This window comes from Chanodichthys erythropterus, chromosome 1 (assembly GCF_024489055.1).
Source record: "Chanodichthys erythropterus isolate Z2021 chromosome 1, ASM2448905v1, whole genome shotgun sequence".
Lineage (NCBI taxonomy): Eukaryota > Metazoa > Chordata > Actinopteri > Cypriniformes > Xenocyprididae > Chanodichthys > Chanodichthys erythropterus.
The window spans coordinates 17,978,534-17,999,753 of NC_090221.1; the positions used below are offsets into that span (position 1 = coordinate 17,978,534).

Below are 21,220 nucleotides of genomic sequence, written 5' to 3' on the forward strand. Positions count from 1 at the left end.
CTAACACACAGGGTGCAACTAAAACACAAACAATACTGGACAAATGAAGAGTATACAAGAAGGAACTTAAATACACAATGGTGATGAACTAAATGACGAACAGCTGTGATGATTGAGTTGGTGTCCATGGAAACAGATGAGTGGCGAGTGACTGAAGATAAACAAACTAAAAGTCCATGTAAATGAATTTAACACAACATAACTGTGACAATTACCAGGCTGCTACTGTAAAAGTTTGACTGAATTGAATCTTAGAAATAAATTATATAAGTGTTCAAATATAAGAGCCTTGAGGCTGTTAGTAACAAGTAACAAATAACAAAAGACATCATTGAATATATATACCATTATCAGAGCTGTGCTTTACCTTTGTGCTTCGGGGACTAAAAATAATATTGCATTTTTATTTGTTTTATTCACATGCATTCACATCCTAAACAATAATGAAATTGGATGTAGCCACAGGGCACTTTTTAAATATATAAAACATTTTATATAGCATGAACACATCCTAAACATTAAGATTAATGTTGTTGGTCATAAAAAAAAATAAATAAAAAAAAACTTACTTTAGTTGCTCTCAGTGAATTTGGCATTAAAGTGTTTTCAAAGTCTCCGTAAAGTCTTTCAACTAAACACTGACACCACTGCGCTTGAATGAGCAGTGACATGCCAAACTTTCAGAGCCTTTGTTTAAACACATGGGTTTTGTCTCTTTCCTCTTAACACTGCATTATCGTTTCATTCTCTTGTCACCACCAAAGGTGCGAGTCCCAGGCCATCTGATGTTTTCCAGCACAGAAGCCGGTCCTTGGGGACTTTGGGTAATGTAGTAAACAACACTCGGCAGCTTTCAGCTCGGCTCGCTGCAGCCCTTTAAGCAGCCTCTGTGGACTCTGCTCCTCCAAAACAGAGGAAACGCATCCGGATAAACAGCCTTCAAACAATGCTTCAAACTCCTCATGAAAGATGACACAGAAACACGCTGTGCTCACCTGCCTGCCATTACTCCTCCATCTGCTGTCTCTTTACCAACTACTCTGCAATTCCTTTAAACAAACCGAATCTCTCCCGTAGTTGTTGCTGGAGTGCAGAATGAGATATCACAAAACGATGACGGGTTGTATTAACAAGCACCTGGCTGAGAGGAGCCGTATTTATAGAACGCTTGGGAAAGGTGGAAAAACACTAAGTTTGATGCGCTCCCGGGTTTCATTCATTAAACATGCTTCTGTACAATCACTGTGCACAACAATTCACGTCTCAGCACTGGCTAAATTAAAGTGAGACGCTGCAGCATCTCAGGCATAACGATCTGCGATATGCTTCCTCCGAGACGCGTCACTTTGAATCAGTTGTGGCATTATTTCTCATTTATTATTTTATTTTGCTTTATTACCTGACACTGATCAGCTCTAATAAATCTGCTGAAAGGAACGAGAGCAGCTACAGAACATCATTATCAAACTGCAACGAGAAGCCTTAGCAGGACAATAACCACAATTCACATATTTAAATTATTAATAAATACAAATATCACTCTATGATGAAGTGCTTCAAACAAAGTTTGACCCTTAAAACTGACCCTTAAATTTCAGTTTACAAGTATTATTTATAGTCAGCTTACTTGATAGCTCTATTCAAGGAGATGTCTTTATGAATTGCATAATATTTATTACTAATAATACATGGTGCTCTACAGAATTCACAAGGAAATATTTACAGTTCTACACTCAAAAATCAATAGGCAGTAATAGTTTTCAGCCAGTCAATAACCTGCTATAAATGCTCCAAGCAAAGAATTTGCTTGAATCTGATTGGTTGACCAACGTTCTAAGGTGTTTTCAGGGAAACGCACGGCTAAAGTAGTTCCATCCTAGGTGTATATGACTTTCTTCTTTCTGATGAACACAATCAGAGTTATATTAATAAATATCCTGATGCATCTGAGGCCGAGCTTTATAATGGCAGTGAATGGGATCAATGAGTATGAGCTGAAGAAAGTGTCTCCATCCACATCAATTCATCACCACAGGGCTATGGGGGGTTAATAAAGGCCTTCTGAAGCGAAGCGACGTGTTTGTGTTAAAAAATATATATATATCTCTGTATTCAACTTACGAAGAAAGTGAAACTCTAGCAGTTCAAAATGTTTCAGCTACATCCTACGCCTTCTCTATTCAACTTATGGAAAAAAAACTTAACTGATGCGACACCAGTTCCATTTTTTTCCCGTAATTTGAATACTGAAGGCGGTCTGGTGGAAGCTAGATATCACTTCATAACTTGTTAAATATGGATATTTTTCTTACACAAAGGCATTGCTTCGCTTCAGAAAGCCTTTATTATTACCGGAGCCGTGTGGAATATGTTTATGATGGATGGATGTGGATGGATGGAGACACTTTCTTCAGCTCATACTTGTTGATCCCGCTCACTGCCATTATAATGCTCGGATGAGTTAGGATATTTGTTAAAGGGGTGGTTTAATGCGATTTCACTTTTTTAACTTTAGTTAGTGTGTAATGTTGCTGCTTGAGCATAAACAGTATCTGCAAAGTTACAGCACTGAAAGTTCAATGCAAATGGAGATATTGTCTTTTAAAGTTATGGCAGGTTAATGCCTACAAAAACGACCGGTTTGGACTACAACAAGCTTCTTCCCGGGTTGGTGACATCATAAACCCTTGCTATTAACATAAACACTGCCCCCGGGAACACGCAACAAAGTGGGCGAGGCCATGTGGCGCAGCATAATGGAAGTAGAAGAGTTGTTTACACCAGGACGCGAGCAACGCGTCAAAAGATAATAGAATCCATTATAATCTGCGACATTTTCTACACTGGATGCGGCGCTGAAGACAGCTTCCTGAATCTACACGAGTTCAATGCTGGATTTGCACAAAAGCTATTACTGAAAGAAGCAGTTCCCACTTTAAAAAAAAGTGCTGTTTATTGGCTTCAAACTGTAAGTACATTTTATTGTTTGTACATGTCTTTTAAACGTAATGTTATAGTTCTGTTGCTATTTTTAATGCATCAAGGGCATATACAAAGAAAGAGCAACTCGTTTTTGCTAGCCAGTTAGCTAAGTTCTAGTGCAACCAACACCAACAAACGTCTCTGTTCATAGACAAACAGTTGTTCATGCTATAAATTAAACGATACCTCTACAAAAATGCAACTACTCAGTCATGTATTCGCTTACAGTAAAGCTTTAATCAGGATAAAACTGTATATTGAAAGCTAACAAACAGCAGTGACAGCTTATCTAAACACTTTAACACAAATACTAAATGAAATACCATTCATAAACATCCTTTAAAAGCCACGATTGCAGAGGTTCTGCTTTACCCTCTTCATCTGGGTCTGATTCGGCTCAATTTTATACAGCAATGTAGGCGCTATTATTTACTTTCCACCTAAGCGCGTAACTACGAATGGTAAGGGGCGTAGCGTTTCCGGACGCTTCAGCGAATCATGATACACTGGGCCAGCTACCAACCTGCCAACCAATCTGAGCACACTGCGTATTTTGGAGGGAGTGACTTAATAGAAGCAGGAAGTCAAACGAGACGTTCATATGAGAGTGGAAACAGAGGTGTAGAATAAACGTAAAATATATGAAAAATACAGCGTTTTCAAAAAAACGAAGCATTAAGACATGTTAAACTGTGCCCCCAAAACACAACCAAGCCTAGAAAAAAACACTGAACCACCCCTTTAATATTTCTCTGATTGTGTTCATCAGAAAGAACAAAGTCATATACACCTATGGTGAGTAAAGCTTGGGGTAATTTTCATTTGAAAGTGAATTAATCCTTTAATGTTAAATAATGAACCTTATTGTAAAGTGTTACATATGTGCTCTCATACAACATAATGCTGGTATATTCCAGTGATTGAATAGGGGAGCTTTACATGTAGAAATGAAGGATTCAATAATGTTTCCTGGTCTTTAATCACATTTACCCAAAGCTAGCAACATACTGTGTCTCAAAGAGAATAGACTTCTCAAAGGGAACAAATGCTGAATTAATTTCTTTTCCATCATTTTAGTTCTGAGATTAAGCCAAATTAATATTGTCAATATTGTGAATGTTTCTATGTAAGTGCAAAAGGGTGAGACAATGCAGGAATGTTTTCCTTATTTCCAATAAGATATTTTTATTGTTTTTTTATAGTTTATTGTGCACACCTTTACATTTTTGACATTAATAAATACATTATCATTATAAATATACTTATATATTATATAACACATTGTATATAATGTATATACATTAATGCACAATAAATAAATCATATTATCAAATATATAGCTTAGTTTCAATCAATAGTTTTCTTTAACTGGGGACTTTAAGTTCTGGAAGTTATAGCAAGCTTTACAATGTATAAGGCTGTTTCTTTTCTCAAAAGAAAAGAAAAAAAGACCAATTTGATTCCACCTTTAAGATTGAAGACCATTATTTATTTTTCTGTGTCTTCTAAATTAATATTTAGATCAACAATGAAAAAATGAATGACCATTAGATGGCAACATTGTTTATCTTCAATCAGTCTCTGACAAAATTATGTTCTACTGAGAAACTTTGAGGTCCAGTGACTGTTTAAATGCAAATCAAGTCCAATCGACTTTTTCCTGAACTTTAATAAATTACAAACTGTCTATCAGTGTAAAGGCATCCTACAGCTAATGACTACCCAGATGCAGATATAGACTGGTTCCCATAAAGCAGTAGATATAGTGTTCAATAGAAAACAACACTGTGGCAAAGTCATTGGTTACAAGATCAATTCGAGCTCAGGAGGTGGAATCTGTATAGTGTTAAGATCTGTACAGCGAGTGGAGTTAAACCCTATTAAAATGCAGCAGTCATTAAGTCCCACTGAGTTACACTATTTATGAGGCACCACCATGCTTCAGTAATTGTACACCCCGCAGAAACTGGCCCCGCTAATTCATATAACATTAAACCATTTCTGTGCCATTGAGCAAATCCATCGACTACCACTGTATTCATCATCTGTACTCTTTCAGGGTGTTTCAAAAGTATCTTGTAGAACAAGGCAAATCAAATTAAATCAAATTAAAAACAAAACAAAGACAAAAGGAAGCAAACGACACCATTACAACCAACAACTGACAAAGAAACAAGAGAAACACAAGGGCTATATATCATATATGGAGGTCTGTGACATGTAAAAGATTGAAAACCCCTCTTGTTGAGCAATGTTTTGAAGGTCGTTCATCTGTCCTAACCTAGACAGATTCATCATGATAAGGTTAAAAGAGAAAAATGAAAATGTTGCCATTAACAAATGTCCACCAAGACCGAAAGATTCAGATGGATCTGCTCCAAAATCTGATGAGTAACCTATGTAGGATAATAGAAGCTCTCCCATAATGCACTGCAACATGCACTATATTATGCCGAAAAGTACTGATTAATACATTTAATCTAATTAAAAATGAACTATTTCATCCAAACATGCTAACACCAAATTCTATTGAAGTCAATAGTTGCTTTGTGTGCTATTTGTATAACACACAGAGTTGCTGCCAATGTAGAATGTTCCAAATTAGTCACTTGTGAGCTTCCAAAGCGAGTAAAGGACTGACAGAGTGAAAGGGATAGAAAGAGATACAGTAACGTAAGCAGGCATCTGTTACAAGGGAAGAACAACAACAGCAACAAAAATAGTTTAGATTCCTGCACTTTCAGCCACCACACAGCAAACCATTCTCTGCTTCAGGTCTAAAAGAGCAAATATCACCTGTCCTGTTTATTCATATAGAGTCTTTCGTTCATTTAATTGTCTGTTTTTATGCCACCACTGCAGTTTACTTTACTGAGTTGGCAAGATTCAGTCCTGGCCAGATGCATCAGAACTGCAACAATAGAAAAACCAAGATAGAAAATGTTGGCACGTACTAAACTCCACAGTGGTTTTGGAGAAAATGAAACATTTTGTCTGAAATAGTCTTATTTGTACTTTGTGAAGGCATTACTTACATTAAATAACTTATTAGCATTACATTAATGGATTGTAGATGGGCTATAAGAGCTGCTAAAGTGGGGCTTTTAAAAACACTCTCAGCAAGCGTTGTCAGCTAGCGATGATGCTGAGACAACATCTGTTAAGAACAACAACAGAAGCGTTCATCTCCCATATGAGTCTTTTTAGATTCATTACCTTCCATGTGCAAATCCCTCTGTTGAAATTAGACACCCTCCCGCTTCATTGGCTTTTCCGCTAATGAATATTCATGGAATTCAATATTAACTTTTCCTACTGGGTTGAACGCTTATCCTGGAATTAAATTAAAGGTCTTAATGGTCAAAGACCAATTTGAGAAGTAGTAGTGTTCAGACTTTTACCACACTTTTTTTCCTTTCTTAAAGGAATATTCCAGTTTTAATATTAAATTGTGATATAATGTTGATTACCTCAAAAATAATTTTGATTCGTCTCTCATTTCTTTAAAACAACAACAACAACAACAACAAAAGCTTATAATAATGAAAGCTTATAATTTTATAAAAAAAACAAATTTGTGCATTATCTGAGCAGTAAAACTGTTTAAATATTCATTTTTTTTACAGTTAGTTTAGGGTTTTAGTGCTTATAGCATTGCAGTGTCATGGCAATAAAGTTGTAAAAAAAACATTAGTATGCAATGTTTTCATAATACAGTCAAATTATGTGGGTATTATTTGTAAGCAATAAGGTACGAGAGGCTGAAGGCCGTTGTTAGGCATGATGTGAAGCAGAGTGCTTGCAACCCCTTCAGCCATGACTTATTCATGATACAGCACTAGTCTCGAGTACCTTATTGCTTTTATAAAACGGTTACCACACAATAAAAATATTAAAGCCAAAAATATGTATCAATGCAACTTTCATGAAGTAAACTTTAACTAAAAGCCTTCCTTCCGCCGGAAAAAATAGTCCCTGAACATGAACAGCAACAGAAGTTACATTATTATGCCATTAGATGGCAGCAAAGACTGCCGTCTTTATAGGTGTGTCAGTCAGTAGCAAAGATTTTCACACTGAAAAGACTGAATTGTTGTGAACACTGAACAAGATGCAGCTGACAAATCTCACATCGGACATTTAAACAGGTTTTTTATTATGAACATAGGACTGACCTGAAGGAAAATCTGAATGCAGGTATTAAACTCGCTCAATCGAACTCTTTCTCACAATACTGTTCTAGTTCTACATAATACAGTAAGCTTCAATTCAGTTTACATTGCTAAGAGTGTTTGCTAAGGGTGTTGTGTATTGATACACAGAACTGTTGGGTGAAGCGGCCATAGCCGTGTTTTATTATGAATAAAACACAGCTATTGACCAATCAGAATCAAGGACAGGATCTAACCATTTTATAATAATGTTTACGAATTGCCCGCTATTGATTTCCATTGTAAGTATTCCTCATTGCAACCCAGATTGAGAGGCAACCAAAACTTGTTTTTTTCTGGTAATCAAGTGCTGTTGCTTGAGCTTACTGAACCCGGAATGTTCTTTCAATTAAGCATCTAATTATAAAATATCATCTTCCTCTCCTCTTCAGACATGCAAAACAACATTTACATTTAGCGATCATACTTTAACAAGTACACATGGGATGTTCAGTAGCTAGCTGAATGGTGGGCAGTTGCCCAAAAAAGAGATTCTGTCAAGTAAAATTACTGCAGCCTGGCAGTAAGTCCAGCAACAGTCTCACCAGACACAATGCAATGTTCCCTTTCAAGAAGTGAAAGGGATCCCAAAGAAGCTAAAGAGATTTCAGGATTAACATACAATTTAGAGCTAAAGCATTTCAAAATGTTTCATCGACTGCAGGCCAATGAGGGGTCCCTGTGTGCACATTATTAAATCGTATCGTAATGACAAAGTTGACACAATATATTGAAAGCTAGGATCAGGGGACCAGGCCTACCTTTGTGCTATGAGCATGCTAAGAGCTCTATGGGCACACCCTGTCATGTTGGTATTTGGATATACATAAAACAGAAAGAAAGTTTTTTGTCTGTGAAAGCTTTTGTGTGAGAGCAGGATATAAGTAATAGTGTCGAGTGGCTTGTGGTCCAAATACATTACCTCCAATTTTCATACTATTAAAAAAAAAAAAAGCTATTCTTCAACCCAAAAATAAGTGATTTCACCCTCAGTAGTAAGATATTTTGTGTTCAGCTGCACAGTGGAACTGTGGAAATCCCAACCACTTCATTTAAGATTCCAATTACAGGGCATTCTGCTATGTGCTTGTGCATGCTTTCTTAGTTTTTCTCTTTTCCAAATTCCTGACAGCCAATTTCAGTTGGCTTCATATTCTTTCTAGCTATATTTTATGTGCTGCACTCTGCAATTTGAATTCACAAAGCAGGAAACATTTGCCATGTCACAAATTAAGCCGAAAGCAGTTTGTCTTGACTGTACTGAATGTATTCACCACTAAGGCTTAATATACTTCAAAAGATGAAATAATTATTCAATAGATGAGCTTCATCAAAAGAAATGAATCAGCTTCATCAAAAGCCTTTAACATAGTCACAGGAATCTTCCAAAACCTCCATTAAGATAATATACCTAAGTCAGAATTTAATCCACTTAAACATGGAGTAATTAGACTGAATAATTAAAAATGATTAATAAATAATTGAAACGGCCCCTCAAAAATAATTTCCAGACAAAATCTTAAGTGGAGTATGGAACAAGCCATCCAAGCGTTTCTACACTGGTTTTCTTATTTGGGTAAAATGAAAAACTATTTTATGCATTTGTTAGGATTATGAGAATACTTTTTTGTTTGGCTGAAGAAGATTTTTTCAAATGTATCCAAAATGTACGTACTAAGTATTAAATGCAAAGTGCATTCTTATTCGCAACCCATTGCACTTAAGTTATGTTAAAAATAGAGGCGGGGCATGATTTTATCCATATAAAACTGATTGGATGGACTGAATGTCAGTTTGCTAAAACAATGACTAATTAGCCATCAGGATGTTGGCCAACATTATCCAATAGCTGGCGTGGTGATATCGTCAAAAGGAGTATCTATGAAGAACATTTTAATAACCAGCAGAGATTAACTGTTCACAATAAGACCAGGAACATGAATGAAGAAAGTAAATAGTGTCAGTGTTGATTTCACATTGAGCACATTTACACACATATTCTTATTATTATGCTTAATAAGCCAACATGCATGTGGTCGTGTAAATGCGTTAACCTGTTTTCCTTTATTGGAGTAAGGTGATAAATGGCTTAAGCATAAACCGATCGACAAAGCTAGATTTTTGCCCCCTTCCCAGATTTCTCCCAGCATGTAAACACATTAAAGGGTTAGTTCATCCAAAAATTAAAATTCTGTCAATAATTACTCACCCTCATGTTGCTCCAAACCCGTAAGACCTTTGTTCATCTTCGGAACACAAATTAAGACATTTTTGATGAAATTCATGAGCTATCTGGCTTCCAATAGACTGCAGCACAATAACCACTTTCAAGGTCCAGAAAGGTAGTAAAGACATCGTTATAGTCCATGTGAGTACAGTGCTTCAACCTAATGTTAAGAAGCGTCAAGAATACTGACATGGAAGAGAAGACATTGTTGAATAAGGTCATTATTTTTGTTTTGTTTTTGTGCACAAAAAGTATTCTCATCACTTTATAACATTAAGGTTGAACCATTGTACTCACATGGACTATTTTAACTATGTCTTTACTACCTTTCTGGGCCTTGAAAGTGGAAATTGTGTTGCAGTCTATTGGAGGCCAGATAGCTCATGGATTTCATCAAAAATATCTTAATTTGCGTTCAAAAGATGAACAAAGGTCTCACAGGTGTAGAACGACATGAGGTTGAGTAATGAATGACAGAATTTTCATTTTTGGGTGAATTAACCTTTTAACCTGCTTTCCTTTGGCTTATTGATCTGTGCATGTGTGATGAGTGACAGAAAAGCATCCTTACAAGTGAATTTAAAAGGTGAGTTCACTCAAAAATGAAAATGTATTCACCATTTACTCACCCTCATGTCATTCCAAACCCGTAAGGCTTTAGTTCATCTTCAGAACAAAAATGAAGATTTTTTTTAATGAAATTGACAGTCCATTGGCATTCTGTGCAACTACCACTTTGACGCTTCACAAAGTTCATAAAGAGATCGTAAAACTAATCCATATGAATTAAGCGGTTTAGTCAAAATTTTCTGAAAGGACACGATTGCTTGAATTTAGGCTTTTATTCACATATAAACATTGATCAGTGAACATTAACAGAAGCTCAACCGAACCTGCATGATGCACAAGAACAAAACTTTTGTGGAAGCTCAAACATGCTGCATAACATGAGAATGAACCTCATGTTCCTTGCACGTCAAACGAACATGCTTGAGCTTCTCTTTACCACAACTGATGTGTGAGTTAATGAATGTTTGTTTTTATGTGAATAAAAGCCTAAATTAAAGGGATAGTTCACCCAAAAATGAAAATTTGATGTTTATCTGCTTACCCCCAGTGCATCCAAGATGTAGAGGACTTTTTTTCTTCAGTCGAACGCAAATTATGATTTTTAACTGCAACCGCTGCCGTCTGTCAGTCAAATAATAGCAGTAGATGGGAACTTCAACTATAACAGTAAATAAAACTTGCTTAGACAAATCAAAATTAAAACCTGCGGCTCATGACGACACATTAATGTCCTAAGACACGAAACGATTGGTTTGTGTGAGAAACCGAACATTATTTATATCATTTTTACCTCTAATACACCACTATGTCCAACTTCGTTCAGCTTCCTGTTAATGAGGTCAAAAAACGCGTTCTGAAGACGGAAGTGATGTCTCGCCCATATACTTCAATGAGCGCGAGACATCACTTCCGTTGTCAGAGCGCGATTAGACCTCACTAACCGGAAGTTGAACGAAGTTGGACATAGTGGTGTATTAGAGTTAAAAAATGATATAAATACTGTTCGGTTTCTCGCACAAACCGATCGTTTTGTGTCTTAGGACATCAATGTGCCGTCACGAGCCGCAGGGTTTAATTTGGATTTGTCTATGGAAGTTTTTTCAACTCTTATTGTTCAAGTTCCCAATCACTGCTATTATTTGACTGACAGACGGCAGCGGTTGCAGTTAAAAATCATAATTTGCGTTCGACTGAAGAAAAAAAGTCCTCTACATCTTGGATGCCCTGGGGGTAAGCAGATAAACATCAAATTTTCATTTTTGGGTGAACTATCCCTTTAAATCTGTTCATTTGGACTAAACCTCTAAATTCATAAGGATTAGTTTTATGGTCTCGTTATGAACTTTTTTGAAGCGTCAAAGTGTCAGTTGCGTAAACTGTGAATTGAGGGACAAGCTCTCAGATTTCATGTAAAATATCTTCATTTGTGTTCCAAAGATGAAAGGAAGTCTTACGGGTTTGGAATGACATGAGGGTGAGTAAATGATGAAAGAATTTAAATTTTTCAACAAACCCTTGGGTGAACAAATGCATCCAGACAGAGCAAACATTTCGAGAAAATACAGTATATAGCATACATAACTCTTGGTATAAAATGTTCTCATCTCATTGATGCTTTATGTAGCATCATACTCGACATAACATATGGAATTCTCTGAATCATATACACAAATGATTACATTTTGATGTCCCTGATTTATTAAAAAAGTCTTGTAAACAGTTTACTTGCATTGCTGGGTTATTGGTTTGTATGTAAAATGGGAAAACAAGTTATTTCAAAGCTGATTTTTGCGAGTTATCAGAGTATAGATGTGCATGTAAACAAGCTCATTGACTTAAAAAAGGCAGAGAACAGCATCCATTTGATTGAGCAGTTGTAGATAAGTGAGTTCCTGTCTTTTATCACAATGCCAACTCAGCTTTGACCTTCTGCAGTAATACAGTCTGTTTCTCTATTAAAGTCTGATTATATTACCTGTAGCCAAAGGAGCTGCTAACACATGCACCTTTGAGATGACCGGAGATAAAATTTATGGTGAGACTTCACCTCACACAGAGACTGAGGATGAGATGGATTTTTCACATCTCAGTGCTCTCTGTAGGTTCTTGGCATCATATGACTAACTCTTATGCCATCTTAATTACAGATGACTGCTGGGAAATAGCCAATACATGATTTACACCTTCAACCACAGACTGTTTGCTAGCATGATAATTAATGTGGCTATATGCTGCCTGCTTGATTACCCAATGCCGCTCCAAAACAAAGTCTCAATACTAATACTCTATTAACAAAGTACTACATCATAACCATGTACAGTGTCCCCCTAAACTGCCCTATAAAAAAAAAAAAAAAAAAAAAAAAAAAAAAAAAAAAAATGATAAAATCCTGGCACCTTTTGGTCCTTTTTTAAAAATATATTTGCATTGTAAGTGTCTAAAAAGGAAAAAGAGAGAGAAGTGGGGATTGCACATACCTTTAATCCGTAAACTCTCTGAGATCCCATCCTGCTGGAACAAGAACAGAGAGAAAACAATACTTACAATACATTCACAGTACAGTATGCCAATAGAGTCCTGATCACACTGATCACACACACTTGACATTTGATGTTTTACACACCCCACATACATCTGATTCCTGTTTTACTTCTATATACAATTGCATTATTAAATTAACAATGCAATTTTTAACTAACTGCTGCTCCTTTCTTTCTTTAAAAGTATGTTGTACATAATTTCTATGGCATATTGCCATAGAAAGCTGGAATATTCTTTCAAAATGTTGGTGCCTGAATTATTTGTCAGTATGAGTTAAACGATTCATTCATTCAGACCAGCCAGGGTGCGACAGTCTCTCAACAAGTCTATTTCTAAAGGTTAAAGGATGCTGCATTCCAACGTTAAGGAGACAAATGGGAAATGTTAATGTTAGCTATCATTTTGCTTCCTAGGAAGACATACAACAGTGTCATAGGATGAAAAATAAAAGAAAAAGTGTAACAAAATTCTAAACAGAAGCTTTAGCTGACCCAAAATGAAAACTTAGTCATCATTTACTCGTCATTCTGACCTTGTTTTATTTTCTTGTAAAATACAACATAAGATTAGATCTTCCAAGCTGTTCTTTTCCATATGATGAAAGTCAATGTGCATATAAAATGTGCATATAAAGTGAACTACTGCTTCATGAATTACAGTATGTGTCAGTATGTATAGTGACATTTTTGTTGTATAGTCGAGCATTAAAATCTGTAATCAGTAAATATATCAGTAATTGGTCTTGATATAAATAGATCAATGAGATAATTAGGATATCTAGAGGGATTATTTGTTTAATTTTGATTACAAGCTTTCTCTGTTTTCCAAGGACTTTGGAGCCATTTGTCCAATCTGTCTGAAATGAAACCAATGTTGCCCCTCCCCTTCCGGTGCCAGTCAAAAAGACAGTTTCACCACAGCACCTTCCTAACTGGAGCATAAACACCATCAGTTACGCACATACAATTGAATGGTGTCTGTGTCACCAACACTTCTCTCCAGATCTTTCTCTCTTACTTTTTTCCTCTTTTCACCATCTAACCTTGCAGTTCTTATTTAAAACATACATATACGGTGATTATTTCTTGATTCAATGTATCAAGGAAAGAGTATAACTGCCCTGAACTGTTATTCATTTCATGTTCAAAGTCACATTCCTGCAATAGTCTAGGGAGCATTTATCTTATGGTAACAGCCCATTCATTCCGTTGTGACGCTCTGAAGACTTTTGAGTCTATGTGAATAGATTAACTTCCTGGAATCAATTGTACATCAATTACGCAACTGAACTACAGAAATGAAATCACAGCTATAATAAGATCCTATAAGACCCCGCCCTCCTTGCTTTATCTGACATGTGCGCCATCTGTCACTCAAAAATCTAGTTTTTTTATTGGTCTAAGTGTGGGGTGGAGCCCAATTTTGGCCATAATCTGAGTGTAGGTAGAGGAAGGATGGGGCTACTGTGAATTAAACCTTTGGCTTTGACAGGAGATTGGCTTTTGCAGAGCAGGACAAAGCTTCATACTATAAGCTGAATTACTCATGATGATTGAAGCAGGCCGATTTGAGGGAAAGCTAATGGGGTCACCGCTTATCTCTGTGCCTGTGCCAGAAAAACAGGCTCAACCCTGCAGCCCTCGCCCAACACACCTCCCCCTGTTTGAAACACATGCTTGGTACGTCAGTTCCCTTACCCTAGCCAGCCATCCTTTTGAATTTATATTGCTGGAATAACTCCACTCAAATGACACGATATAACCCTTAATATACGATTCTATTATAACATGAACACTAAGTATAATTATAATAAGTATTAATGGTTCTGGTTTGTTCTATAAAATACATTCTTATCTGAGGCTGTGTTTTGCAATTAATGGATATTTTCACACATTGTGGTCTGATTAGAAGTTATTGTAAGAAAAACGGCAACTACATGTTCCCACAGTGGGCATTTCGACTATATATGCCTTCAGATAGGCCTGTGACAGCATTAGCAATTAATAGTGAAAGAGAAGACCGAAGGGCATCTTCTTTCATAATTTCTAGCTTTATTAAATGAATGTCTACATAAGAGGGTTGTGAGCATTAGCAAACAACACTGATACTTGAGTGGAGTGGGATATTCAAGGTTACCTTCAGAGAATTAATGACATAGTCAATAGGTTAAATGTGCACTTCAACCACATTTGTAACCACAATGGTAGTAGTGATCTTCCACTTTTATTAGTGGGGCACATTAAGACTGAGCTCCACATTAATTTAATGTCAATTGATGCTCACTGCTCATAATCTGTGTTGGGGGTAACGCATTACAAGTAACGTGTTACGTAATCAGATTACTTTTTCAAGTAACTAGTAAAATAAAACATTACTTTTACAATTTACAACAAAACTTTTTCAAAGTAATGCAAGTTACTTTTTCACATTTATTGACTGACAGCTCTCCTGTCCCCGTGTTGAGAGAAATAAAGTGCAGAGGTGTTGTGTGCGCTGTGTAAACATGATAGTTATTGTAGTTCTAGACTAAATGTGAACATGCATTTACTCATCTCTCTTGCACAAAAACATTCAGTATTCTTTAAAATGAATAAAAACAGTGAAATGCAATCTCAGAATTTTACCCAATCCTGTAATAATTAATAATATTAAATTACACAAATAAATACACTTTATGTATTAATCTCACTTTATTAACCAGTATCTTTGCTGCTGGCCTTCAATGATCTAATTCAGCCATACTGTACTAATAAGCAAAAATGACTTTAGATTAGATTTAGAAATAAGTGTTGAAATTCCTTCTCCTTGAGCTGCGCCCTTTACTGTACAGGTGTGAATATGCATTTCCTTCATATACTTGCATATACTTTATTCAGTTCACTTTTGGTGTGAAAGAGCCTTAACATTTGCCAAAAATAAAACTTTTATTATTATTATTATTAAAAACATAATAACGCAATAGTAATGTAATGCACCAGGTAATGCAATTAGTTACTTTTTTAGGGAGTAATGCAATATTGTCATGCATTACTTTTAAAAGTAACATTCCCCAACACTGCACAAAATATAATAATAATATTAATAAGCTTATTATTATTATCATTATTATTACTACTACTACTATCCCTATTTCTCAGATGCAAAACAAATGTAAAACCTCCCATTCTTTTCCTCTATTGCTAAATAAATAAAAAATGCTAAAATATTTATTGTAAATAAACCAGACTTAAATTACACTGCACATAAGAAGAATAAATTGAACTGGCTGACATGATACTAACGCTCTAGTATCAGTTCCCTACAAGAAATATAAATTCACAGGAAGCCCATAACCTATAAAACACTGCATATCTGCCTATGCCATCAGTCAAATTCTAATGAACTAATAATTAACACCAAATTGCATGCATAAATGGAATATTTTGATAGCATAGAGAGAATATTTTCTAAACGCCTGGGTGTGGTTTTTACTCTCAACCCATTCGGTTGAACTGCTTGGTTCTATCCACACTGTACTTTTGGGTTAGGACTCTGCATCCTCTCTAACAATAATTCCCTAATGGCAGCTGTTTACTGTAGCAAGGTAACGACTCAGGAGGAGAAGACGCTAGTTTCACTGTGTTATTGAAGTACTTGTCTCTTTGGATTTACCAGCAGGTTTAAAATGCAAACAACGACACTTCAGTTTGTCTGTTTGTAAGCTGCAGATGTATTGCAAAAGGTGCAAAGAATGCAAGATGCTATGAGAAATGCTTAAATGTGTAATGAGTGTGACAGGAAGCATGCAAAGATGTAAATTTTACATCATCAATAACAATTCATTTACTTAATTTACTCTAGACCACACTGTCAAGAGGAGCTTTCATCAAAGGTTTAGAGTTTCTGGTAACTGGAAAATGAACGTGTCTTAAAGGGATGATTTTTGTGACCCCCTACCCAGGTGTTTATGTTCATATAAAATGAAAGTGTTCCCATGAGTCCCTGTTCTGTCAGTCAGTGCCCTCCCTCAGTTGGAGTTTAATTGATCCGTTACATAATATGAACGTTCGCTCATGGACATGATGAAGGAAAAAGAGAAGAGGGAACCAGTGGAGCTTGTTAGAGCTGCATTACGCCTCAATTGCTGGTATCTGACTGTGTGTGTCCACAAAGCTCGCTGCAATGGCCAGTCAATAAACATTCAATTACACAATCATGCTGCGCTCTTTCATCATGATGTCAGCGCAGCAGGAGTTTTCGCCTGGAGTTTGAAATGTCCAGACCGAAAGATCCAATACGTTTTAGTCTAAAGAAATACTATTATGCGTATCTGATATTCAGTTCATGACAATAATCAAACCAGAAGTGCTCGATGCCATGCGGATTTCCATAGCAATTAGCATCGTAACCGGCCACACGGAAGTCTCCTCTTGTAACGGGATGGCTAATGAAATAGGAAAAATCGATACCTTGTGACGGAATCTGACGAGAGGTCGATATGCCGGCGGGCTAAATCCTTCTTTGCCTGGACGTGCCTCTGCGATCAGCGCTGCCCCCCAGAGCAGGACAGCTGCCCACCATCTTCTGGAGCCTCTCATTACCCTCCTGTAATAAAATAAAAGACATGAATACACAAATAAACAACTAACCATGTAGGTTAAGTCAAGCAGAGCATTTAAAGCCTTTTGAAACAAACAATGCATCACAGCTCAGCTAATTAGAGCAGACAAAGGAGGATGCCAATCTACTGTGGGTTTAAACTAATGCTTTCAATAAGAAGCCCACACTCAATAGCAAGATTAAATCTACTTTGAATCAATTAAGGAATAATGAGCACCATGAGGAAATAAAGATAAAACTGAGAAAAAGGATCAATATATTACTGTGATGACGGAGAGTGCATTAGATTGCAGTTCTTTTCAAGTCAGGTAACATTTAAATTAAGTCCTGATATGAAACAGTTTCATGCCTTATATAAGTGGTTTAAAAAAAAAAAAAAAAAAAAAAAAAAAAAAAAAATCTGGGGTCCAAAGACGCCCAGGGTGTTTATGTAAATGTTTAGAGAACAAAAGTGTAAAAATAAAATAAAATAAAATAAAATAATAAAATAAAATAAACAAGATTAAACTAACTAAATATATAAATAGAACATTGACTAAAATAAATAAATGATAAAAATGATTAATATAAAGACATTAAAAATAATTAAAAAAATGATTAAAACAAACAGACAAACAAATAAAAATAGATTTAAATAAAATGATTAAAACAATTAATAAATAATAAAATGCCTTAAAGGGTTAGTTCACCCAAAAATGAAAATGATGTCATTAATGACTCACCATCATGTCGTTCCAAACCCATAAGACCTCCGTTCATCTTCGAAACACAGTTTAAGATATTTTAGATTTAGTCCGATAGCTTTATGTCCCTCTATTGAAAATGTTTGTGCCGTATACTGTCCATATCCATAAAGGTAATAAAAACATCATCAAAGTAGTCCATGTGACATCAGAGGGTCAGTTAGAATTTGTTGAAGCATCGAAAATACATTTTGGTCCAAAAATAACAAAAACTACAACTTTATTCAGCATTGTATTCTCTTCCAGGTCTGTTGTCATTCCACGTTCACAACTCCGCAGTGACGCTGCTGACGTAAGACGCTTCCGATGTGTTATCTGGTGCGCCCGAGCTTCGTTTACAGTCTAGGGGAGATGCACGCTGTAAACAAAACAATCTAAGGATTTCGACACAGAGGAAGACTTGCATTTTTTTGCTCAGCCATATTTATTTGAACTAGTGTTGTCAAAAGTACCGACTTTGGTACCTATCGGTACTGAAATTTTAAAAACGTGACGCTTTGAGTGCTGTTGAGCGGATTCATAAACATCTCTGATTGTCCATTGTGTTGACGCGCTCATCGGATTTGCCTGTGATTGGCTACAATGATCAACGCGTGGGAGCATTTGAAAGCACACGGAAGTGGGAGCGCGAGTGATTGAAAGCAGGTGTCTAACAGTGGACCGACCCGCGATAGATGCCTGCTTTCAAACGCTCCTGTGTTTATCTGTGTAAGCGCTTAGTGAAGAGATTAATTGATGACTATTTACAACGTTTTTACAGCGTTGATCATTGAAGCCTATCACAGACATATCCGATGAGCTGAGAAAAACACCGGCCAATCAGAAATGTTTATGAATCTACTCAACAGCGCTCAAAGCGTCACATTTTTTAAATTTCAGTATCGACTAGGTACCGAAGTCGGTACTTTTGACAACACTAATTTGAACCCGAATACATGGACAAAGAACTAAGAGCGATGGAAGAAGCTCCTACACAGCAGAAACTGTATTGACAACAGACCCGGAAGAGAAGACAATGCTGAATAAAGTCGTATTTTTTGTTATTTTTGGACCAAAATGTATTTTCGATGCTTCAAAAAATTCTAACTAACCCACTGATGTCACATGGACTACTTTGATGATGTTTTTATTACCTTTCTGGACATGGACAGCCTACCGTACATACATTTTTAATGGAGGGACAGAAAGCTCTTGGACTAAATCTAAAATATCTTAAACTGTGTTCCGAAGATGAACGAAGGTCTTACGGGTTTGGAACGACATGAAGGTGAGTCATTAATGACATAATTTTCCTTTTTGGGTGAACTAACCCTTTAAATGAATAAATAAAAAAATAAATATTAGTGTATTGTAACACTATATTTTAGTGTCCTTGTTACATATACTTACCAGTAATATTAGTAAATTATGCGTAATTATATGCAACTTACCCCTTAACCAAACCCTTATCCTACCCTAACCCTATAAGTGCATGTTGTTAATTAATCTGACTATGTACTTAATTATATAATTACACTGTAACAATGACACCTTAAAATAAAGTGTAACCCAGTGTAGAATACTAAACTAGAAACAAGTATTAATGCAATGTAAAAGAACTTATTAATATTAAACAATATCCATTTTTCACATTGGAGAATTTGGGGTTCAGTGGCATTTTAAAAGACTGAAAACCCCTTCTGTATGTGACAAAATAAGGTATCTAAAATATATATTTGAATTCACTAAACAGTATTTCAATGGAGCTTGAAGTCCCGTGAGTGTTTCTGTCATAGAAAGCAATGAAGCAACAATTCAGCTCATAAACATAAAAATATATAGAAAAAATAAATAAAACAAATAAAAATCAGTAAATATGCATGATAGTACAAAGCAATGGGGACCATTTTGTTATGGTTTCAAATGAGTAGGATGTACTCTGAGGTTGCTCTCATCACGGGTCCCAGGATGATTGCTGTGTGAGAGAGTTTTCCTGCAGGAGTTCAGGGATTTGGAATGGAAACCATGGCATTGAATGACATGGCATTGGTTTTCAGAACCAAGCAATTCAGAAGATATTCTTTTCATTGAGCTGTCCAAACACCATCCATATTTCACATCATCAGTTTGAAATCAGGCACATGACTGGCCCAAAAATGAGCAAGCACTCTCGATGCAAACCTGTGCTGCCCATCTGTGGTTTTATTTCAATCTTGCCATCCATGACTATCATATTTCAGGCTGTCTGTATGCCAAAATGAGAGGGAGCATTAAGGAGGAAGATTGAAAGCTGTGCAACCACCTATAGGGACAGTCATCATAACTTTATCAGGTGGCCATAAATCGTCTACGCCACATCTATGCCAAGTGTCTTGGCATTGACTTTCAAATGAGGGATGTCTATCACTCACAATGTTCACAATAGATCATCGTGTGACAGACTCGCAACAGGAAGAAAGGTACGAATGTCTCCTATTGCATCTAAACTGTACTTGCCCACAGTCACAGCATTGATTGTTTACTGATCAGTGCTCTCATGTATTCAGAGCATGATCTTCTGAACCATCCTCTATTTCCATCTCTTGGTACACCCCCATGCTTGAGTAGATTAGAGTAATAATGCTGTGCTGGTAACACTGGCTTTGCAGACATTTGTAATCTTTGTAGTAATAATTTATGCCACCCTCTATAAAGTATTTAATTCTTGGTCATACAAAACTGACCATATGAGATTGGTAAGGTTGCCAAAGTGGCTCATCAACTGCAAAGATTGCAAGATGAAATGAGACAACTGCTTTTTGTACAGTGAAAATAAAATAAAATAAAAAAGTGTAAATAAAATAGTAAAACAATAAAATAAAATAATATAAAATAATAAAATAATAATAATAAAAAATAACAAAATAAAATAAAATAAAATATGAAATGGAATAATAAAATAAAATGAAATAAAATAACATAACATAAAACAATAAAATTAAAATAATAAAATAAAATAATGAAATTAAATAAAATGATAATAAAATAAAATATACTTCTTGTACAGTGAAAATAAAAGTGTAAATAAAACAATAAAATAAAATAATATAAAATAATAAATTAAAAATAATAAAATAAAATAAAATAATAATTACAAATAAATAAATAAATAAAACCAAAAAAATAAAATAAAATAAAAAAATAAAATAAAATAAAAAAATAAAATAAAATAAAATAAAATAAAATAAAATAAAATAAAATAAAATAAAATAAAATAAAATAAAATAAAATAAAATAAAATAAAATAAAATAAAATAAAATAAAATAAAGAAATGAAATGAATGTAAAGCTTCACCAGAAATTAATGTGAACCAGACTCAAAAGTCTGG

General features: G+C 35.5%; 1 protein-coding gene across 1 annotated transcript in view; it reads right to left on the minus strand.

Moving 5' to 3' along the window:
- The window catches only part of fstl5 (follistatin-like 5), a 156,289-nt gene extending 136,213 nt beyond the window's left edge, over window positions 1-20,076 (minus strand). The window contains exons 1-4 of the mRNA XM_067401694.1: window positions 20,034-20,076; window positions 19,791-19,845; window positions 16,980-17,115; window positions 12,468-12,501 (exon numbers count right to left, since the gene is read on the minus strand). Of these exons, the coding sequence (XP_067257795.1) occupies window positions 12,468-12,501; window positions 16,980-17,115; window positions 19,791-19,845; window positions 20,034-20,076 (268 nt within the window). The remainder of the gene's footprint in view (window positions 1-12,467; window positions 12,502-16,979; window positions 17,116-19,790; window positions 19,846-20,033) is intronic.
- Between the last annotated feature and the right edge of the window lie 1,144 nt (window positions 20,077-21,220).